This window comes from Oryza glaberrima, chromosome 1, assembly GCF_000147395.1.
Source record: "Oryza glaberrima chromosome 1, OglaRS2, whole genome shotgun sequence".
NCBI classification, from domain to species: Eukaryota; Viridiplantae; Streptophyta; class Magnoliopsida; order Poales; family Poaceae; genus Oryza; species Oryza glaberrima.
The window spans coordinates 1,921,754-1,939,570 of record NC_068326.1 but is presented as its reverse complement, the minus strand read 5'-3'; the positions used below and the strand labels follow the sequence as shown (position 1 = coordinate 1,939,570).

General features: G+C 40.6%; 2 protein-coding genes across 5 annotated transcripts; one reads left to right on the top strand and one right to left on the bottom strand.

Annotated features, from left to right (window-relative positions):
• The first annotated feature begins 1,674 nt into the window (after window positions 1–1,674).
• On the top strand, window positions 1,675–9,618 carry LOC127779125 (DNA damage-binding protein 2). The gene is made up of 14 exons (XM_052305825.1): window positions 1,675–2,056; window positions 2,600–2,689; window positions 4,351–4,428; window positions 5,400–5,841; window positions 6,399–6,489; window positions 7,042–7,169; window positions 7,277–7,399; window positions 7,520–7,608; window positions 7,693–7,813; window positions 7,984–8,075; window positions 8,372–8,501; window positions 8,593–8,841; window positions 8,933–9,129; window positions 9,213–9,618. Exons 4-14 carry the CDS (start codon window positions 5,551–5,553, stop codon window positions 9,442–9,444), a joined length of 1,743 nt encoding a protein of 580 aa, XP_052161785.1. The 5' UTR covers window positions 1,675–2,056; window positions 2,600–2,689; window positions 4,351–4,428; window positions 5,400–5,550; the 3' UTR covers window positions 9,445–9,618.
• Window positions 9,619–9,966: 348 nt separating this feature from the next.
• Window positions 9,967–14,848, bottom strand: LOC127779134 (protein root UVB sensitive 5). 4 transcript variants are annotated; one of them, XM_052305856.1, is made up of 15 exons: window positions 14,656–14,848; window positions 14,510–14,560; window positions 14,249–14,397; window positions 13,618–13,718; window positions 13,149–13,207; window positions 12,726–12,772; window positions 12,505–12,583; window positions 12,324–12,396; window positions 12,122–12,211; window positions 11,791–11,850; window positions 11,541–11,654; window positions 11,347–11,407; window positions 11,141–11,259; window positions 10,519–10,614; window positions 9,967–10,441 (listed from the first exon to the last, which is right to left on the bottom strand). In XM_052305856.1, exons 1-15 carry the CDS (start codon window positions 14,793–14,795, stop codon window positions 10,202–10,204), a joined length of 1,479 nt encoding a protein of 492 aa, XP_052161816.1. In that variant the 5' UTR covers window positions 14,796–14,848; the 3' UTR covers window positions 9,967–10,201. The 4 variants fall into 4 exon arrangements, with proteins under 4 accessions (XP_052161816.1, XP_052161797.1, XP_052161807.1 ...); XM_052305837.1 differs by having other exon boundaries at window positions 14,662–14,825; XM_052305847.1 differs by having other exon boundaries at window positions 14,249–14,357; window positions 14,662–14,742.
• Between the last annotated feature and the right edge of the window lie 2,969 nt (window positions 14,849–17,817).

Here is a 17,817-nt window from a genome sequence, read left to right as displayed (position 1 = left end):
CCTACATCCGATGATCCAACCACTATAAGCGTGGGACCCACCAGGCACCGTCCCCACCAATCAGCTACACACACGTCCCATCGTCTCCATGCCAAGCGCGGGCCCCACTCGTGACGCACCGCCTTGTCCCGAACCGAATCGACCTTTTGTACCGGCCACTCCGTTTACCCGTCCAGTGCCGCGCCGTTAGGCCCCTAGGGTGGCCCACCTGTCAGTGGGATAAGTTCGCCCGCCGCCGTGTGTAACCGAACGCACTTGGTCATTTCTTACTTTCTTTCTTTATTTTTTTCTGAAGAAGAAAACTCACCTGGTCCTTTTTCGTCACGTCGTTCTGTACAGATTCGTGTCGTGGTAATTGTCCGTTATGCCCCTGGTTTCAAATTTTGCGCTGCCTTTTTCGTATGGGTAGCTGTCTAAAGACGCATTGCTGTGGTGGTGCCCGTGTCGTTTTGCGGGTGAAGTGGGCCGGCGAAAGAGGAGGATTTTGGCCCGTGGGATCAAATTCGGCTCTTGTGATGTTGGAGCAGGCCTGGTAACAGGCTGGGCCCGTTTTGGCATTTGGGATGGGCTGACTTGACGTGACGGTATCAGCAGAAGTTAATGCTCTGCACGGAGCTCTCGTGTGGTGTGCACCGCGGCTACGTCGCCTCCCCAGTAACCGATGATCGTGACAACATGCCGTGACAGCCAAATCACCTTCGTTTCATCTTTCGAGTGTTATACTCTAACCAAGTTTATTTAAGGGCAGCACTAACTCTCTATATCGATCAGCTCTGATATAGTTTCCGTAGCATATACTCAATCCGTTTCATAATGTAAGACTTTCTAGCATTGTCCACGTTTATATATCTAGAAAATCTTACATTATGAAACGGAGGAAGTATTTCACAATTAGAAAAAAGTAAAGTGATAAGAGAGTTAACGAGAAAAGAAAGAACGATGAAGAAACTACTCCAATAATTAATGAAAACAAAATAATAGGCGGATGAAGGAAGAGAGAGAAAGTGATTGGATGATAATTTATTTTGAAAAAACATCCATTATTAGATGTATAGTTTATATAGATAATACCGATGTGACATGGCAAGTATGGAAACTACTAAATAAATAGTTTATGAGTTGGGATTATCCTTATGTAGTACGGAGCAAATTAACCGTGTATCCCTTCTTCCTATAAAGTTATCCCCCACTAAGTGCAATTAATCTCCTAAAGCTCAAACCCCAGTGTTCCCCGTCATCATTGATTGGCAGCCATTGGATCGGATGATTACATCGCATCTCAGTCGTTGGATGAAAAGGCTGACTTCACAGACGTGAGGAAGCGAGGGACTTCACAGGCGTGAGGCAGCGAAGGAGGCCCATATCAGTGTACTTCCTCCATCCCAAAATGTAAGCATTTTTGAGGTTGGCACGGGTATTAAGAAAGTATGTGAGAATGATTGAAGAAGGTGTGTGATTGGTTGAAAAGAGAAAGTAGGTGAAAAAGAATGGTTGTGATTGGTTGAGAGGAGAAGGTAGGTAGAAAAATAGCTTCATTTTGGAACAAAGTATTGTGCTAGAAATAGCTACATTTTAAGACGGAGGTAGTACTTCACAGGCGTGAGGCATCGAAGGAGGCCCATATGAGTGTATCGCAGCCCGCGGCCCAATGAGTGATTTAGGGTTCGGTGTGTCTCTCTCATCCTCCCGAGCCCGACTTCCTGAATCGGAGCGACGGCGGCGCAGTGTGGCGAACCGCCTGGTGCGGCGCAGTCACGCGCGGGTGTTGGTAGGGACAACGCGGCGCGGTCGCGCGCAGGTTTTGGTAGGGATAGCGCACGGCGAGGTGTGGTGTGGCATCTGTTCGCCTGGGTTGCGGGAGAAACATCGGGAGCGATCCATGCAGCTATGCGCCAATGGGGAGAGTGGTGCGGCATCCGTTCGCCTGGGTCGCGGGAGAAACGTCGGGAGCGATCCATGTAGCGATGCGCTGATGGGGAGAAACGTCGGGAACCCTGACGCCATCCATGGTGAAATCAAATGGCCCCTCCCTCATCCTCAACCGCCAGCAGAGATGGTAATCACTTCTCATTCCCCTCCCTTAATCACAAGCATTTACATTAGAAACTGTCAAAATCAGGCGATCGCTGCCCCTGAACCCCAACAGACACCGACTCATGAGAATATGAAGCAGCGCCGCCGACGGATCATCTTCCTCCAGCAGGGGCTCAACCGTTTCTTTCTCTTTGTTAATACGAGTGCACCTGATCCCCTTCCGCCAGTGTGCCGTGCAGTATCTCGCCTTCTTTGCACATGTTCGGCTACGAGCCTGCGACCTCCATCATCTCTTTTTGAATATTGTCGATTTATTGGAGTAGTTTCTTGCCTGAGTCTTCAATCCTGTTGATTCAGCTATTGTGGCCATATGCCCATTTATATTTTTGTTCACACAGTTCACACACCAAGCGTGAAAAATCGAACAGCAGCAGGAGAAAGCCACAGACCAGAGCCATTGGCATATCTATGAAAAGCGAGATTTCATATTGTCAACGGATTTCATGATTTTATCGGCATGATTATCCGCTAATGCAATTCATCAGTTGCAGTTCTTAACATACAGATGTGTTGTGCTTTCCTGATTTCTGGATCACCTCGCCACTGTTATTTTCATTGATTTGCCATGTCATCGCTGATCCAATCGTTGTCCCAGGTAACTCCTTCCTTTATCTTATATACTACTACAATATCAACTGAATTTATTTTGTGTTTTTTTAAAGAATACAGGAGCTTGGTTTTTCCATCGCCTTATGTGTGTGCTCTAATGTCTATACTTGATTTTTTTTCTCGCCACTGAAGATAGCAAATATGTTGGTCTTTTTCCCTCTTTGAATTGACATTGTATTTTTTAGCAGTATAAGATCTATTGCAAACTATGGTAAAATCACTCCCTTACCTTTCTGTTTCTTCGCACACATTACAAGAAACGGTCGGTTTGGTGTTCAATGTTCAATTCCCTAATTTATTTTTCTAGAATAGTTTAGTCTTCTGCTCTGCCGTGTGTGGCTTTCTAAAAAAGCCGGGCCATATGGCCTCCTCTCTAAAAAAATAGTTTAGTCTTCTTTAATAGTAAAATGCACCAGTGGTACTTAAATTTGTCAGCAGGTTTCACTTAGGTCCACGAACTTGTAAAGCGCATATCGAGATCCCTAAACTTGGTTTATTGTATCATCTCGGTCCAAAGTCGCGTTTGACCGTGATCTTGCCTACGTGGCACGCCACGTGGACGATGACATGGATTTTTATTTTATTTTTTCTCCCTTTTTCCTTCTTTTTTTCTCTTTCTTCCTTGTCGAAAAGATGAAAATGCCTTATACACGTCATCGTACATGCCATCGTATTTTCATTAAAGAGAAAAGAGACATGTTCTTTTTTTCTCTTTCTTCCTTGTCGAAAAGATGAAAATGCCTCATACACGTCATCGTACATGCCATCGTATTTTCATTAAAGAGAAAAGAGAAAGAAGAAGGGAGAAAAAATAAAATAAAAATCCATGTCATCGTCCACATGACATGGAACGTAGGTAAGACCACGGTCAAACGCGGCTTTGGACCGGGATGATACAATAAACCAAGTTTAGGGACCTCGATGTGCACTTTGCAAATTCGTGGACCTAAGTGAAACCTGCTGACAAGTTTAAGGACCGCTGGTGCATTTTACTCTTAATTATTCAATAAGTTACTCATTCATTTACGAGGAAATTTTACTAGCAGTAAAGCCTCTCCGTTTCAATGGGTATATCAACCGTATTCACAACAAGCACTCTTTGAGGTTGAACAAATCTGTTCCGAGATATATTTATGAAATTATGTGTGAGCAATAGTAAAATTCCTAAATGCACTATATAATTTTCTCATCGTGTTTGTCACTTACAGGTTGCTTGACAGACAATTTTGTTTACTTTAGCAGTCTTTGCACAGACCATTTGTCATTTTTCATTAACCAGTCTTTCCTTTTGATATCAATGCAATCATTGTAAGAGTTTAACATGATTTTCGTTGAACATATATGTACTATTCTACAGGAAAATTAAGTCAATAGTTCCATATGATATGTATGTAGATTAGCATCTGTTGAGTTTGGTAAAAGTGATGCATGACAAGATTTGCATGTACTGCCTAAATATTTTTCTGATACTTCATCGTAATGTTATCGTTTGATCACTAAGCTTGATAGGTCAAGCTTTCAGTATTATTATTTGCTTTAGAGGTGATATACTATAACTGTACCACTACTATTCTTTCTGTAACCATTTTTTTAAAATTCTCGCAGCAATGCGCGGGGTATACTTAGTTTACTAGTATTGTCTTTCAGGTATTAAAGGCCCACAAACGAGGATAGAAAAACACAAATTCCTATAAATTTCACGACCCAAAGTTTCAGCCTATTAAGGTAAATTTTTTTTCCGCATGAAACGTGGCTTATATTAAAACAATAGAGATTGGAGTATCGCTGTAATAATAACTAAAACAAAAACAAAAGATGTGGCACATAGATATAAAAAGGCTCAGTGCCGTAAGAGATACATGCAGACCTATCTGAAATACTTCATCTGTCCCAGAATAAACTCAGCCATAAGTTTTCGTGTCCAACTTTGATTGTTCGTCTTATTTATTTTTTTTGAAAAAACTAAAAAAGCATAAGTACGCATAAAGTACTATTCATGTTTTATAATCTAATATCAATAAAAATACTAATCATAAAAAAGTTTTTAAATAAGATGGACGATGAAAGTTGTACGCGGAAACTCATGGCTGCGTTTATTTTGGGAAGAAAGGAGTAACCACTAACAAAGATATAAAAAGATACAGTGCCTGTTATCATAAGCTTTCATTTAAAATGAAAAAAAAAAGAAATCCTTAAAAAATATCACTAGCATGTTGAATACTCTCGCACTTCTAAAATACAACCATCTTAAGCTATGCACTGGTTATTTTGGGGGTAGAGGGAGTTTTTTTTAAAGAAGGGAGGGAGTATTAAAATTTGTCAATAGCACATGAAATATTGATAATGTTAAAATTTAGGCATTACTAATACGGGGGTAACATTTCTCTGTATTTTTCATCATAGCATAAACTTCGCTTGGCTAGTGAATGTTTTGTGTGTTGTGGCGTTGTGCTAGTAGTACTATCTCCGTTAAAAAAAATTAGGTTTCCGTGTCCAACGTTTGACCGTCCGTCTTATTTGTAAAAAATATGAAAAAATATGTAAAGTATTAATCATGTTTTATCATCTAACAACAATAAAAATATTAATTATAAAAAAGTTTTATATAAGATGGATAGTGAAGCGTTGGATACGAAAGCACATGATTTGATTTTTTACGAAGGGATAAGTACTTAACTTTGCACAAAACTGACCAGCACGAAGATCAAAGCAAAAACAAAACCCCAGGAAGGCAGAGAGGCCAAGGACTGGAGCCTGAGACGGAGAGGGCAAAGCGCTTGGTGTCCACTTCGCTCACCACACTTCCCCTCTTTCCCGCCTGCGGAGGCCTCGTACTCTCACCGACACATGGGCCCTACCACCCGCGCCCGCTTCGTCCACAACCGCCGCCGCCGCGGGCCGTACGCCGCCCCCGACGACGACGACGAGGAGGAGGACCAGCAGGAAGCCTCCTCGTCTTCCTCATCCTCCGACGAGGGAGAGGAGGATGCTGAGGAGGAGGGCTCCGGAGAAGTCGATGACGATGATGGCGAAGCGGCGGAACCCTCGGGTAAGGAGGAGGAGGTGTCCCCCGTGGCTGCGGCGGCGAGGAGCGGGAGGAAGGCCTCGATCACTATTAGTCTCAAGAAAGTGTGCAAGGTATAGTGCTCGTGGTCGTGGTCGGTGCCAGGATTTTCTTTCGGTTTTTCCTCCTCAATCTCCGGATTGTGCTATATCCATCCATTAATGTTCGGATTTCGGAAGGAATGCTTCGTCCTGATGCTTCGACTTTAATCTGTGTGCTGGAACTTGGCCTCCCAAGCGGTTTGGGGGTTTGGAGCTTGAAGAGTTCCTCATCTTGTTTCTTACTACTTTGCTACTAATACTTTCATTCCGATAGCTTTTGGGATTGGAGATGTTAACTTGGTGCTTTTTCCGTTTTGCTTAATTCTGGGATACGAAAAGCCCCTACTGTTGATAATCTATTTGATTATATTGGGTTTAATGTGGATGGTTGCTTACTCTCCTGCATATCTCTCTCTAGTAAAAAAATGGTTTGGGCAGGGAAAGACTCATTCTTTTCTATTCACTTCAGCAAAACTTTGAGATTTTTTTCCCTTGGATAGAGTTTCCTTGATGGTTTCTGAACTTTTCTGGGTGTGAATGTTCTCTAACTGTAGTTGATGTGTGCCTTGTGATGTCTGGTCTGGTTGCAGGTTTGCAAGAGTACAGGGCATGAGGCCGGGTTTAAGGGAGCAGTGTATATCGATTGCCCCAGGAAGCCTTGTTTCCTATGCAAGATGCCAGGTTCTGATACCCTTCACTGTATGCTTGTTTTCTTTTTTGTGCCTTTTCGAGCACAAGAGTTCAGTCAGAGCACTAATTTGAGATAGCTGAGTGAGAAACCGGAATTTCCAAATGGGGAAGTGGCGATGTCAAGAACTGATGTTGATGAAGTAGTAATTGCTCGTATTCATGCTCACATGCAGTTTAGGCAACTTCTTGCTCTAGATAGTTTCTGAAAGTTGCCTCTTCCCTCAAGATTAGAGGGATATACGAATGAACCAATCATTTATTCGGACCAGAAAGAGATGCATAGAGTAACAATATACAGTCTGTTATTGATGGACCTACCCATCTTACTTTCTCATATTTCTTCAGTTTGCTCAAATAGCCGCTCCTTTGATTGATCGTACAAACAAAATTGCCATTAACATCTTGAGAGCTTGATTGACAGTCTTACCAAATAAATAAGAAGTCCATTTCTTCTGCAATAGCACTTTTATCCCTTGGCAAAACTAACATGAATGGTGGTTATCTGAGTCACTGACATACCACCATATTTTCCCTCATTCGCAGGCCATACAACCTTGACATGCCCACATAGAGTAGCAATGGAGCATGGTGTTATCCCGGCCTCTAGAAGGAACACAAACACTTCACTGGATTATGTGTTTCAGAGCCAAGTTAAAGGCAAGATTCCCATGGTATAAAATCCACCAAATGCCTTTTTTTCTTACTAGTTTTTCTTTTGCGATATTTATATGTCTTTGCTAGTACCAGTTTTGACAGTTTCTTTTCTCCCAACTTTTAGGTTAAGCCTCAGTTTCTGATACCCAATCAACTGGAGTGTGGGAACATAAAATTTCACCAGAGGCGTGTGACCTGCTTGGAATTCCATCCAACTAAGAATAATGTGCTTTTATCAGGAGACAAGGTATTACAGTCCCTACTCCGTACTAGGGACTTTGTTGTCCACTTAAATTCTTTTCAAGTTCAGTTGCAGTTCTGGAACATATGCAACTACTGACCATACTTAGCTGTTCTGCCCACACAGAAAGGACTATTAGGTGTTTGGGATTACGTCAAGTTGCATGAGAAGATTACTTATGATTCTGTGCATTCTTGCATTCTCAACAGCATGAAGTAAGAGCTTTTCCTCCACAGTTTTTATTGTTTGTTTCTATTGTCCAAGGATAAAATATTGCAACTTGATTATGTTCTGTACAGGTTTGACACTACCAATGATGGATTACTATATACAGCCTCTTCTGATGGTACTATAAGTAGCACAGACTTGGACACTGGAATTGGCTCCTCTCTGCTGAATTTAAATCCAAATGGCTGGAATGTAAGTTTCCACTGCTTTCTAGTCAAGCTTATGCTATTATATATTTTATTTGCATTCTACATCTTTTATTGTAGTTAGATAACCATTTTATTGCACTGTTCTGAACAAATTCACATCCATTTTGCACTTCCCTGTAACAGCTAACAATTCCAGTTTGTTTCTCACAACAGGGTCCGAGCACTTGGCGCATGATTTACGGGATGGACTTTAACTCTGACAAAGGTCTTCTTTTGGTGGCGGATAGCTTCGGTTTTCTTCACTTGTGAGTATCCCCAGGAAGTGGTTTGGTACCTTATATGAATAAAAAAGGCCTACCATGCTGTATTTGCAGCTAGCAGCTTCATATGATCAGTCAACTTGCGTGTTAATATGTTTCATTCAATGCATTTGCTTGGCAGCAAGTTCCAAATAGTTTTGTATCAATGATGATTTTTATTTTCGAGGTTTTTCTTTGTGCTATTATGTGTAGCATTTCTCGGTGTTATATATGCATCTGCCACATTAGACTATTGACATAATATAGACTATTATATATGTCCTACACCTTTCTACTTGCAGGCTGGATAGACGGTTGAAGGCAAGAATTGGAGATCCAATTCTTATACATAAAAAGGGTAGCAAGGTTACCAGCCTCCACTGTAACCCTGCTCAGCCTGAAGTTCTTCTAAGCAGTGGAAATGATCACTATGTGAGTGTGTTCTGCACGCCTGCATATTCCTTTTAATTTCTGCTTTGTGAATAATAATATTTTCCACTTCTCTCTGCGATTTGATTATTAGGCCCGTATTTGGGATACAAGGAAGCTGGAGCCCAACTCTGCCTTTGCGAGCCTTGCTCATGGAAGAGTTGTTAATTCAGGATATTTTTCCCCACAAAGTGGGAATAAGATCTTGACAACATGTCAGGATAATCGAATCCGTGTATGGGATTATATTTTTGGTAATCTGGAATCCCCAAGTAGAGAGATTGTTCACAGCCATGACTTCAATCGTCACTTGACTCCCTTCAAAGCAGAGTGGGATCCAAAGGTTCAGTTCAATAACACATTTCTCTTTTTCAGATATTTTTTCATTAATTTGCATTTGATCAGTTTTAAAATGGAATGGTAATGCTCTGTAGGATCACACAGAAACAGTTGCAGTTATTGGTCGTTACATAAGTGAAAACTACAATGGGATTGCTCTACATCCCATTGATTTCATAGACACCAGTACTGGGAAGCTTCTGGCTGAGGTGATGGACCCTGACATTACAACTATCAGCCCGGTGAACAAGCTACATCCGCGAGATGATATCCTGGCTTCAGGAAGTTCAAGGTAGGCCAACTGATATGTTTGTACTCAACATCTCTATCCAATGCTACCGTCTTTCTTTCAGTCTTACATGGCTGTCCTTGCAGGTCCATTTTCATTTGGAAACCAAAGACTGAAAGTGATGCTACTGAAGAGAGGAACAGAGAGAAGGCAAAGGAATTTGTATATGGATCAGGCAGCCGGAAAAAATCAAATGGCAAGCATGAGAATAGCAGTGATGATGACTCAGATGGCAGTTGTGATGGAAAGAAGAAGAAGAAAGCGAAGAAGACTCGCTTCACTCATACCATAAAGGGGAAGGGCAAATCCAAGGTTTGATATATATAGTGAAGTTGATGCACCAAACATTTTGACATAAACCACTTATTACCAGCTGCTGCAGCATCATTTTTGTACTGTATTGCCTCCTTAGCTGAAATGCTGGAGGCTCGTAGTTGTATACTGCAGCAGTCTTGAGTAAAATGTTTAGAAGTGGTAGTCTCAGTTAGTTTTGAATGCTGACAAGATATGCTTGTCGACAAGAATGCAGCTATGTATATAAAGTTACTGAATGGCAATATACTGATCCGCTACGTTGCTAAGTTACTAGTGAAGAGTAACTATTTTATCTGTGGGCACACAAGAGTTCATTAAGCTCAGAAGTAGCAGCAGAAGAGCAAGCTGATGCTTTTAAGCCATGCAATTTTTGCTTCCAATGCAGACAGTTTGCTCACTACACTTCTGCTATCAGAAGTTTTGGGCTTCTATATTGTTCAGTTAATCATCACTCAGCAGGACATCGGAAGGCATTTGGAATGGAAACTCCAGGATTATAAGTACTATTAGGTCAGCACTGCTCCAAAATTGCTACTACCCCGGTTTTTAAATATATGACATCGTTGATTTTGGAACATGATGTTTGACCATTCGTCTTATTAAAAAAACTCTATAAATATTAATTATTTTGTTGTGACTCATATTTGCACTAAATTTTTGCATGAGATGAATGGTCTAACGCCATGTCCAAAAGTCAATACGCCTTACATTTAAAAAACACGGAGGGAGTAGAATGGATTAGTTAGTTGGCATTGTCATCTTACACCTCTTGGTCAGGGTGTTCCATCACCATGATAGGTTCTTTTGGCACCTTCAGTATGATCTGGTTCTGATCCCAGCCAGCTATTTCCATCTGTTTGAGGAAGTCAGGGAATCCATGCTCCAACGCAAGAACGCTCTCCCCTAGCCAAGAGAAAACATCATCCTGCCTTAGCTGATTTTTGTCAAGCCAATGCGCTTGCCATAGGCTCCTGAGGACTGACATGCTCGTTGCAGCCTCCTGGAAATAATAGGAACAAACACATGTTATGCACTTCTTGCTGATCTTCTGTGCAGCAATTTTAAGTGGTAAATTACCTTGAATGTAACAAAAAATGCTGCTCCGCCTGTTCCAATCGGATTGAGAAAGAGGATGTATTTCTCATTTCTGTACAACTTCAATAGTCTATCCACCTATCATCAATTTCAAAGATTGGTCATAGGTTGGAATTAAGGTGTGAGATATGCTTGCAGAGTCATGAGTGATAAATAGGTTAAAAACATGCATGGTCAGCAGCAACCAGTTCAGTGAGGACAATGCGTCAATGCCTACCAGATACAAAGAACGGGTGACGTATACTGGGTCAGGCTTAAGCTGCTGACTCACCTAATTGTTATCTTAAATGGGGAAAACGTTCATAACTCGCTATACAGGAGATTTTTAAAAAATAGTGGCTATATTTGAACATTGTTGGGTTTAGAAAAACTCACCTAAAACAACAAAAAAGGCTAAGGCGGGCTGCAGTTGTTGATTGAATTTTGAAACACTAGTTACGGCTTAACAGAGAGATTTTCTTGTTATTGCTTTTAACTCTAATTGTCAAGGCCTCAAGGGATCTTGATTACAAAAGGCAGTGTAATATGAAGTTTCAAAAAAATTATAGCAAAGTAAAAGGAATTGGCAGAACTTTGGATTTGGACAAATGCTGAAGATTCATACCACGTCACTGGATTCCTCTTCACCAAGCATTCTCTCCATGGGAACACCAAAAGAAATTTGTGGATGCAAGAATCTTTCCCATGTTAAAATATTCTCCTCCTCGTTGCAAGTCACATAATCTACAACAGAAGGACAGGGATGGCTATCAATGATTGCTTCAGAAAGCAAGAAAAGTGTCAAAAAGCATCAAGTGAAGAATATGTCACCAGGAACTGTGTGCTTTGCAACGTGTGATCTCACGAGAATCCGAGCGCGTTTCAGGTTTACCTACCAGTATAAACATGCATTGGGAAATGACGGTGATAGATCATATTTATGTATACTATCATGTCTAACAAATTGAGTTACCAAAATCAATGTACCAAATTGAGCAAAACATAATTTAAGCCAAGCACCTTACTGTGCGGAATTTGAGAACTGATAGGGACTGATAGCGAAACCAAAGATGTAGAAGACGGACACCAAGCCATGTCAAAGCAAGTGTTGGGTATGATGACTTTATACCTGATGTATCCTGAAATATTCCAGCAAATGGATTCTTAATCAAAGTTGGCATTTGTCTTCCTTAGTGGAGAGTCAATAGTTAATGGAATACTGAAAAACTGAAACAAGTAACAAGTAACAACCCAAGAACTTATGGATAATTATACCATAATAAATACACCGATAGAAAGGCCTAACAACTGAGCTCCTACTTCCCATACTTCCTCCTGAAAATACATCAGAGTTTCTTCAGTGAAAATTTAATGAAATTATTATCATAGATCTCTTATTCACAGGAGCAAAAAAATGTGATTTGAAACTAATATTCCGTGGAAAAATTGTTCGATGATTGTAATACTGCATTATTTTTCATATAAAAACAATATTATATTGATTGAACCAGAACTGGTAATTTGTGACAGTGTACCTATCTTGTGCAGTCAAAGGGCACAGTGACATTGAATTGACTGCTAGAAAGTACTGGAATGAACAAGGTACCTTTGCAGCAACCTCCCCTAAATTTCCAGATTCCGCGAAGTGATTTTGGATAACACGGAAGGATGGATCCCTAAATCCTCTTCCTACAGCCTGCTTAAGAAGTCCAGAATCAATGATTTTCTATACAAAAATGCAGGCTTTTCAAGATAGACTTAAGTCACCTGTGAAACTACATCGGATACATATATTCTTTTCAATGTACCTTTGCTAGATTCCCCAAGGACGCAAGTGGGAGGAAGTATCCAGGATAGAGCGGAGTGATGAGCTCGAAGATGCTGCATATGTACGGATAATATTACAAGTGAATTTTCACATTTTCGAGTCACCATGTCAACATAACTTACATATATGCTTTTATTATTTAAGAGAGTAGATCAAGGAACCTTCCAGCACTTCCAATGAAATCGGCATACATCCGCCACTTCTTTGGGTCATCATCAAAAAGAGTTCCGAATCGTCCACCTAAAGAAATCATTCACAAAGCTTCCTAAACAACATAGATTATTCATAAACCTTCCTGCACAATGTAAAGTATTAATGAACCTTCCCACCTTCCTGGACAGTATTTATATTCTGAAAATATGACCAGACATATTAACCGTACCAATGAGAAGACGTCCAAAAGCCCCTATGCCATCTTTCGATACCCATCTACAAATATGTTTTTTTTTTTAGAATTAGGAGGATCTAATTCAGCAACAAACTAGGAGGTCTGAGTTATTACGAGCACAAAATGAACATGTCTACTTGCATTGGCATCCTGAGTTAATTACAAGCACAATATGAACAGGTCTACTTGCATTGGCATCACACTTCAGGCTTGACTACATGCCCTAACTATATTCATGCAATAATTGAAGACTCAAGAAAAGCTCTTTCCTATCATATATACAAGTAGAATTAAGGTAACCAAAATACAAATGAAAGAGAAGAAGATTAGTATCATGATTCTTTCACTTCGAGAGAAATAATAATACCAAGGACTCTTTTCTAATAATCGATATAACATAGCAAGGATGATAATGACCTTATAGCAGCAGCAGAAGCAGCTGCTGAAGTTCCTGTAAAGGACCCAACACCTACAGCCTGCGTCAATCTATAATCAGTTAATCATAAATTGTGACATAACATTATGATTGAAGAACATGCTTTGAAAAACTCAAGACTGTAATTGAACTGCTCAACTGTATAACATAATGTCAATAAGACTAAAACCAGGCTACATGTTTTCTTGTAATTTTGCTCCTCAGAAGTCAGATCGTAGAGTGATCATAATCATCATCAAAAGAAAAAGGCCGACTGGAAATACAGAACACGCGAAAGCAGGACATTTTTTTTTTCCTGTCCCCTTCTTTATTTGGGAGAACGTGACAAGGTCATGTCATCTACCTTATTTTGTCCCAGAGCAACTGGAATAATGCAGTCCATAAAAATCATATATCAAGTAATAAAACAAGGGAGCTACCTTTTGTTAACTTGTTCAAGTTATAATATACCTTTAGAAGGGTTGATGTAACCAGCGTGTGACAGATCCATCCTGTTACATTTGTTGGTAATTGCCATAGCATATATTCCAGGTAATCGTCTGACACAGACCCTGTAATGTATACAAAGAACAACGGCGAGTTATGAGTTTGCCAGGAAGTATATAATACTCCTATGTAGGAATGTAGGATCATAAAGCAACTTTCCCACCCTCACAAGCTAGCCAATGAGATAAGGGATTCCCCATTTTTATATTAGGTCCCTTACCCTTCCACAGCCAATGTGAGATTATTCAACATAATACAGGTCTACGTTCGACAAGAGTTGTGAGATTCTGTAGTCCCAGGCTCCCAGCATGGTGATACTGTTCATTAGACTTAATTACAGAAGTTTGAACAACACCTATTCACTGAACTTTCTACTTTTGTACTTTGGGTGTGTTTAGTTCACACCAAAATTGGAAGTTTGGTTGAAATTGGAACAATGTGACGGAAAAGTTGGAAGTTTATGTGTGTAGGAAAGTTTTGATGTGATGGAAAAGTTGGAAGTTTGAAAAAAAAGTTTGGAACTAAACTGAAACCCTTCATACTAGTCTGCGATGAATGGTAAAGTGAGTACGAAATATGGAACAGTTTAAGTCACCTGGAAACCCCGCGGGAAGTACAAAATCCTTAATAGCACGGGGAATCGAAGAATTTGCATCTTCTTTTTCTTCTTCTTCCAATGTGTTCGCCATATATTCATTCTTCTCCTGGTGAATCTGTAGCTTAGAGTTTCCATCCAGTATATACCTATTTAATTTTAACCACAATTCCGCAATTCCACACATCTTTTCTAAGTGTTATTGGATTTCAAGAAAATGGACAGCGAGAAATATAATTGGGATTTCAGAAGCGAAGAGACCTCTTGGAAACCCCATCCTGGTATCTCTCCACGAGCAAACGTCTCGCTTTTCTGCATAAGAAGCGCACAAATTTCATTATCAACAAGAAGAAGAAGAAGAAAAAAAACTGCGGCATGAAACGGAGCCGCGAAATCCAGTGACGAACTCGGACTCGCGGCAGTCTCCTCCTCCTCCACCGGATGCCGGCGGGGACGCGAGGCAGGAGCGTAGCCGCGGTCTTCTTCGTCGGGGAGCTCCGCCATGGAAGCGCGCGTCGGCGGCGGCGGCGGCGGCTGCGGAGAGCATATGCTCCGGGGCGGTGCTATCGCCAGCGAGTGGAAGTGGAAGGGTAGCCCGCGAACTGCACCGCGTCCAGTACTTAGTACACAGGCTGGGATCTCCTCCAGCCGTCCGATCAGACTTGGACGGTCCAGATCGAGGGGTGACGAGTACCGGATCCTGTTTTGCACTTGAGACCTCGCCTTATTAGTGTTTCGTGTTTACGCCCCCTCCTTCGAATTTTAATTCGGGAGAACGTCAGCCGTCCGATCTGAACTTAGCGGCGCTGTAGGTTCGTTGCAGCTTCAGGATCTATTGGCGAACACATGCGGAGCCAGCACCACCATAAAGCCCAGATGACCAGTAGTGTTTTTCGTTGACCAATTAATTTTTATACACGTCGACGACTAATGGTAATATATATAGACGGTAGCTGCAGAGCTTGAGCGGCCATCCGACCTGTCCGGGAGTTGTCTCTGCCGTATAGTTTCAGGTCTCTTCCGAACTTCAATTTCTATGGATTTGCTGCTAGTTTCACTATAGAGATTTCGACATGTTTGGTAGAGCTCTAATTTCTAAATTTAGCTCTAGGAGTTGGATCTCAAGTGGAGTTGTGGAGCAGCCTAAACCTAGCTCTACATTTTTAGCTCATTTTGTGAGAACGCTCCACCCAGCTCTACTCCCATTTTAACTGGAGCTAAAACTGTTTAGCTGGACTTCAGCTTCAGGAGAGGTGAAGCTGCCAAACAAACCCTTATATTAGATTTTGCGTTGCTATGCACTAGTCATCAGGATGTGTTACTCTAGCTTTTAGGTCTCCAGTAGATCGAAATAAACATGATTGTTTGGAGTAGCGTAGCCGGTATTGATATTTTTTTCTCATCATAAATTGGTTTGGAGACTATCAGTTATATACTCCCACCATTTCAAAATAAACCAATCTTGTATCAGATGTAACACATCAAAATGTCTAGATTTATCGTATTAGAATGTGTCACATCTTATATTAAGTAAACGTGTTGCGTCATGTTTTGTGATTTCCTTTTCTTACTGCATGTCTTCGTGTCAGCTTCTTTTTTTTAAAAAAAAAATGTATATATACAGGTTGTGATTTGGTTTTACAACAGTGAGGACTGAGAAGAAATCGAAAGGCCGATCTTACAGCTGCTTCTCCACTCCCTCCCATGTTCAATTAAATGCATTGATATGGTTGTTCTTCTTCTTTTTATATAATGGTTAAATCAATAATTCGTCCCCTTGAAAAAAGTCAATATATATTCATTACCCCATGGTTGTTCTTCAATGTATAATCTTCAAACAATTGAGTAACTGATCCGATAAGCTCAGAATTCACCTCCATGCATACTCTTTATTCTCTGGCAAAAAGATTGAACGTGGCAGGAGTCGTTGGTTCCTTCAACGAGCAGATTTCAGCTCAATTTCTCAACGTAAATTTTGGAATGTATGACAGATTCATAATCCAAGTTCCACAATAACGATCCAAACTCCAGGCTACTGTCAACCATCCCCTTTCTGGTTAACAGCTCGCAGGATGGAAACTTGCAAGCCAAGTAGCTTATGGCATCAACGATCCAGAGATTGATATCTAACTATGTTTTCCATTCCCGGTGTCTCCAAAGCCTATTATCTCGAACACACACCAAATATAAGAACAACGACAGATTCATTTTCAACTTCGATTCCTATGGATAAACAGCAGAAGATGAGTCATATATATCATACTGGCTAGCTAGTAGAAACTATGTACTCCATGTATATCTATCTCAGCCTCTGATCAGGTGAATGCATTTTTATAAGCACAAGTAGGCTCAGGTAGCTAGTGAGAGGTACTCTCTCCGTCACATAAAAAAACGAATCTAATATCGGATGTGACATATTCTAGTATTATGAATCTGAACGGATATATGTTTAAATTCGTAGGACTAGAATGTGTGTCACACCCGGTACTAGGCTTTTTATGGGACGGAGAGAGTCTTAGAAGTAACATGGCAGAATATAATGAAATAAATACGTAGATGCTAGTTCATTGATTATAAGGCTGCCAAGGGATTCACAAGATTCCACAATTCAAAAAAAAAAAAAAGAGCAAGATTTAATGTACTACCGAAAGAAATTAAAGCTAAAAATTAATATTCTTCATCTTCCTAATTTTTTTTGTGTGGGGATTCATCTTCCTAAAAATTAATATTCTTCATCTTCCTGAAAGAGTAGTAGTTGTGTCTGCTTGAAAAGCAATCTGCAGATTGTATTACTAATACTCGGGTCTTTATATATCCTTCAATGGTTGCATCTTTCATGGTTAATTGGTGACGCTGTATAGTTCCTTTCTTGAACACTTTCCTCTTGCTTTTGAAACTATGGATCACCTGAAGCCCCATTTTTCTCCGTTACTGCATCTCGAAACCCGCATCATTGTCTTTCTCTATTGGTAACAGAAAGTAATCTGACTTGCTAATCTCATCTGATCGAAGGGTTCGGATCTATTTCTACTATCACCTCACTCAACGGTAGTAGAACCGTGAAGGTATTATCGTCCAAGAACAAATATTTGTGAAGGGGGGTATAATCGTCGTTTACAGTCACTAACCCTAGCCGCACTCTCTCATGCCTGCATGACTGCCTAGCGTCTCCTCCCTCGATCTCCGCTGCATTCGATTGTGTCTCCACGTTTGAAGTGACCAACGTACATGAAGTATATACGCTCAGTAGGATCGAATTTGTTCCGTATACGTTGAACACTAACAACATATATATCTTTCTCCTTGTTCGTTCAGAAAAGAAAAGTTGCAGATAAAAAATGTCAGACATAATCATTTTCTTATTGCTTCAAGTCACATGAAGCATACTGTTGCTACTGCTACTGCTCGAGTTCACACTTCAGACTTTAGAAAGGCTGGCCCCACCAATTCATGAGCTCAAAAATCTGATTTGTACCAGCTTGTTGATTTAACCAAAAAAAACTGGACATGAGCACACCTGTTGCCTCGAACAATATTTTTTGCAGCATTAGAAATAGTAGATATAAGTT

Excerpts from the sequence above, each read along its gene's own strand:
- LOC127779125 (XM_052305825.1), top strand. The coding sequence starts at position 5,551 with ATGGGCCCTACCACCCGCGCCCGCTTCGTCCACAACCGCCGCCGCCGC. Across the intron at positions 7,400-7,519 it reads TGCTTTTATCAGGAGACAAG|AAAGGACTATTAGGTGTTTG; the intron begins GTATTACAGTCC and ends CTGCCCACACAG. Across the intron at positions 7,814-7,983 it reads TAAATCCAAATGGCTGGAAT|GGTCCGAGCACTTGGCGCAT; the intron begins GTAAGTTTCCAC and ends TTCTCACAACAG.
- LOC127779134 (XM_052305856.1), bottom strand. The coding sequence starts at position 14,795 with ATGCTCTCCGCAGCCGCCGCCGCCGCCGCCGACGCGCGCTTCCATGGC. Across the intron at positions 12,397-12,504 it reads TTCATTGGAAGTGCTGGAAG|CATCTTCGAGCTCATCACTC; the intron begins GTTCCTTGATCT and ends GTACATATGCAG. Across the intron at positions 11,655-11,790 it reads CTATCGGTGTATTTATTATG|GATACATCAGGTATAAAGTC; the intron begins GTATAATTATCC and ends GGAATATTTCAG.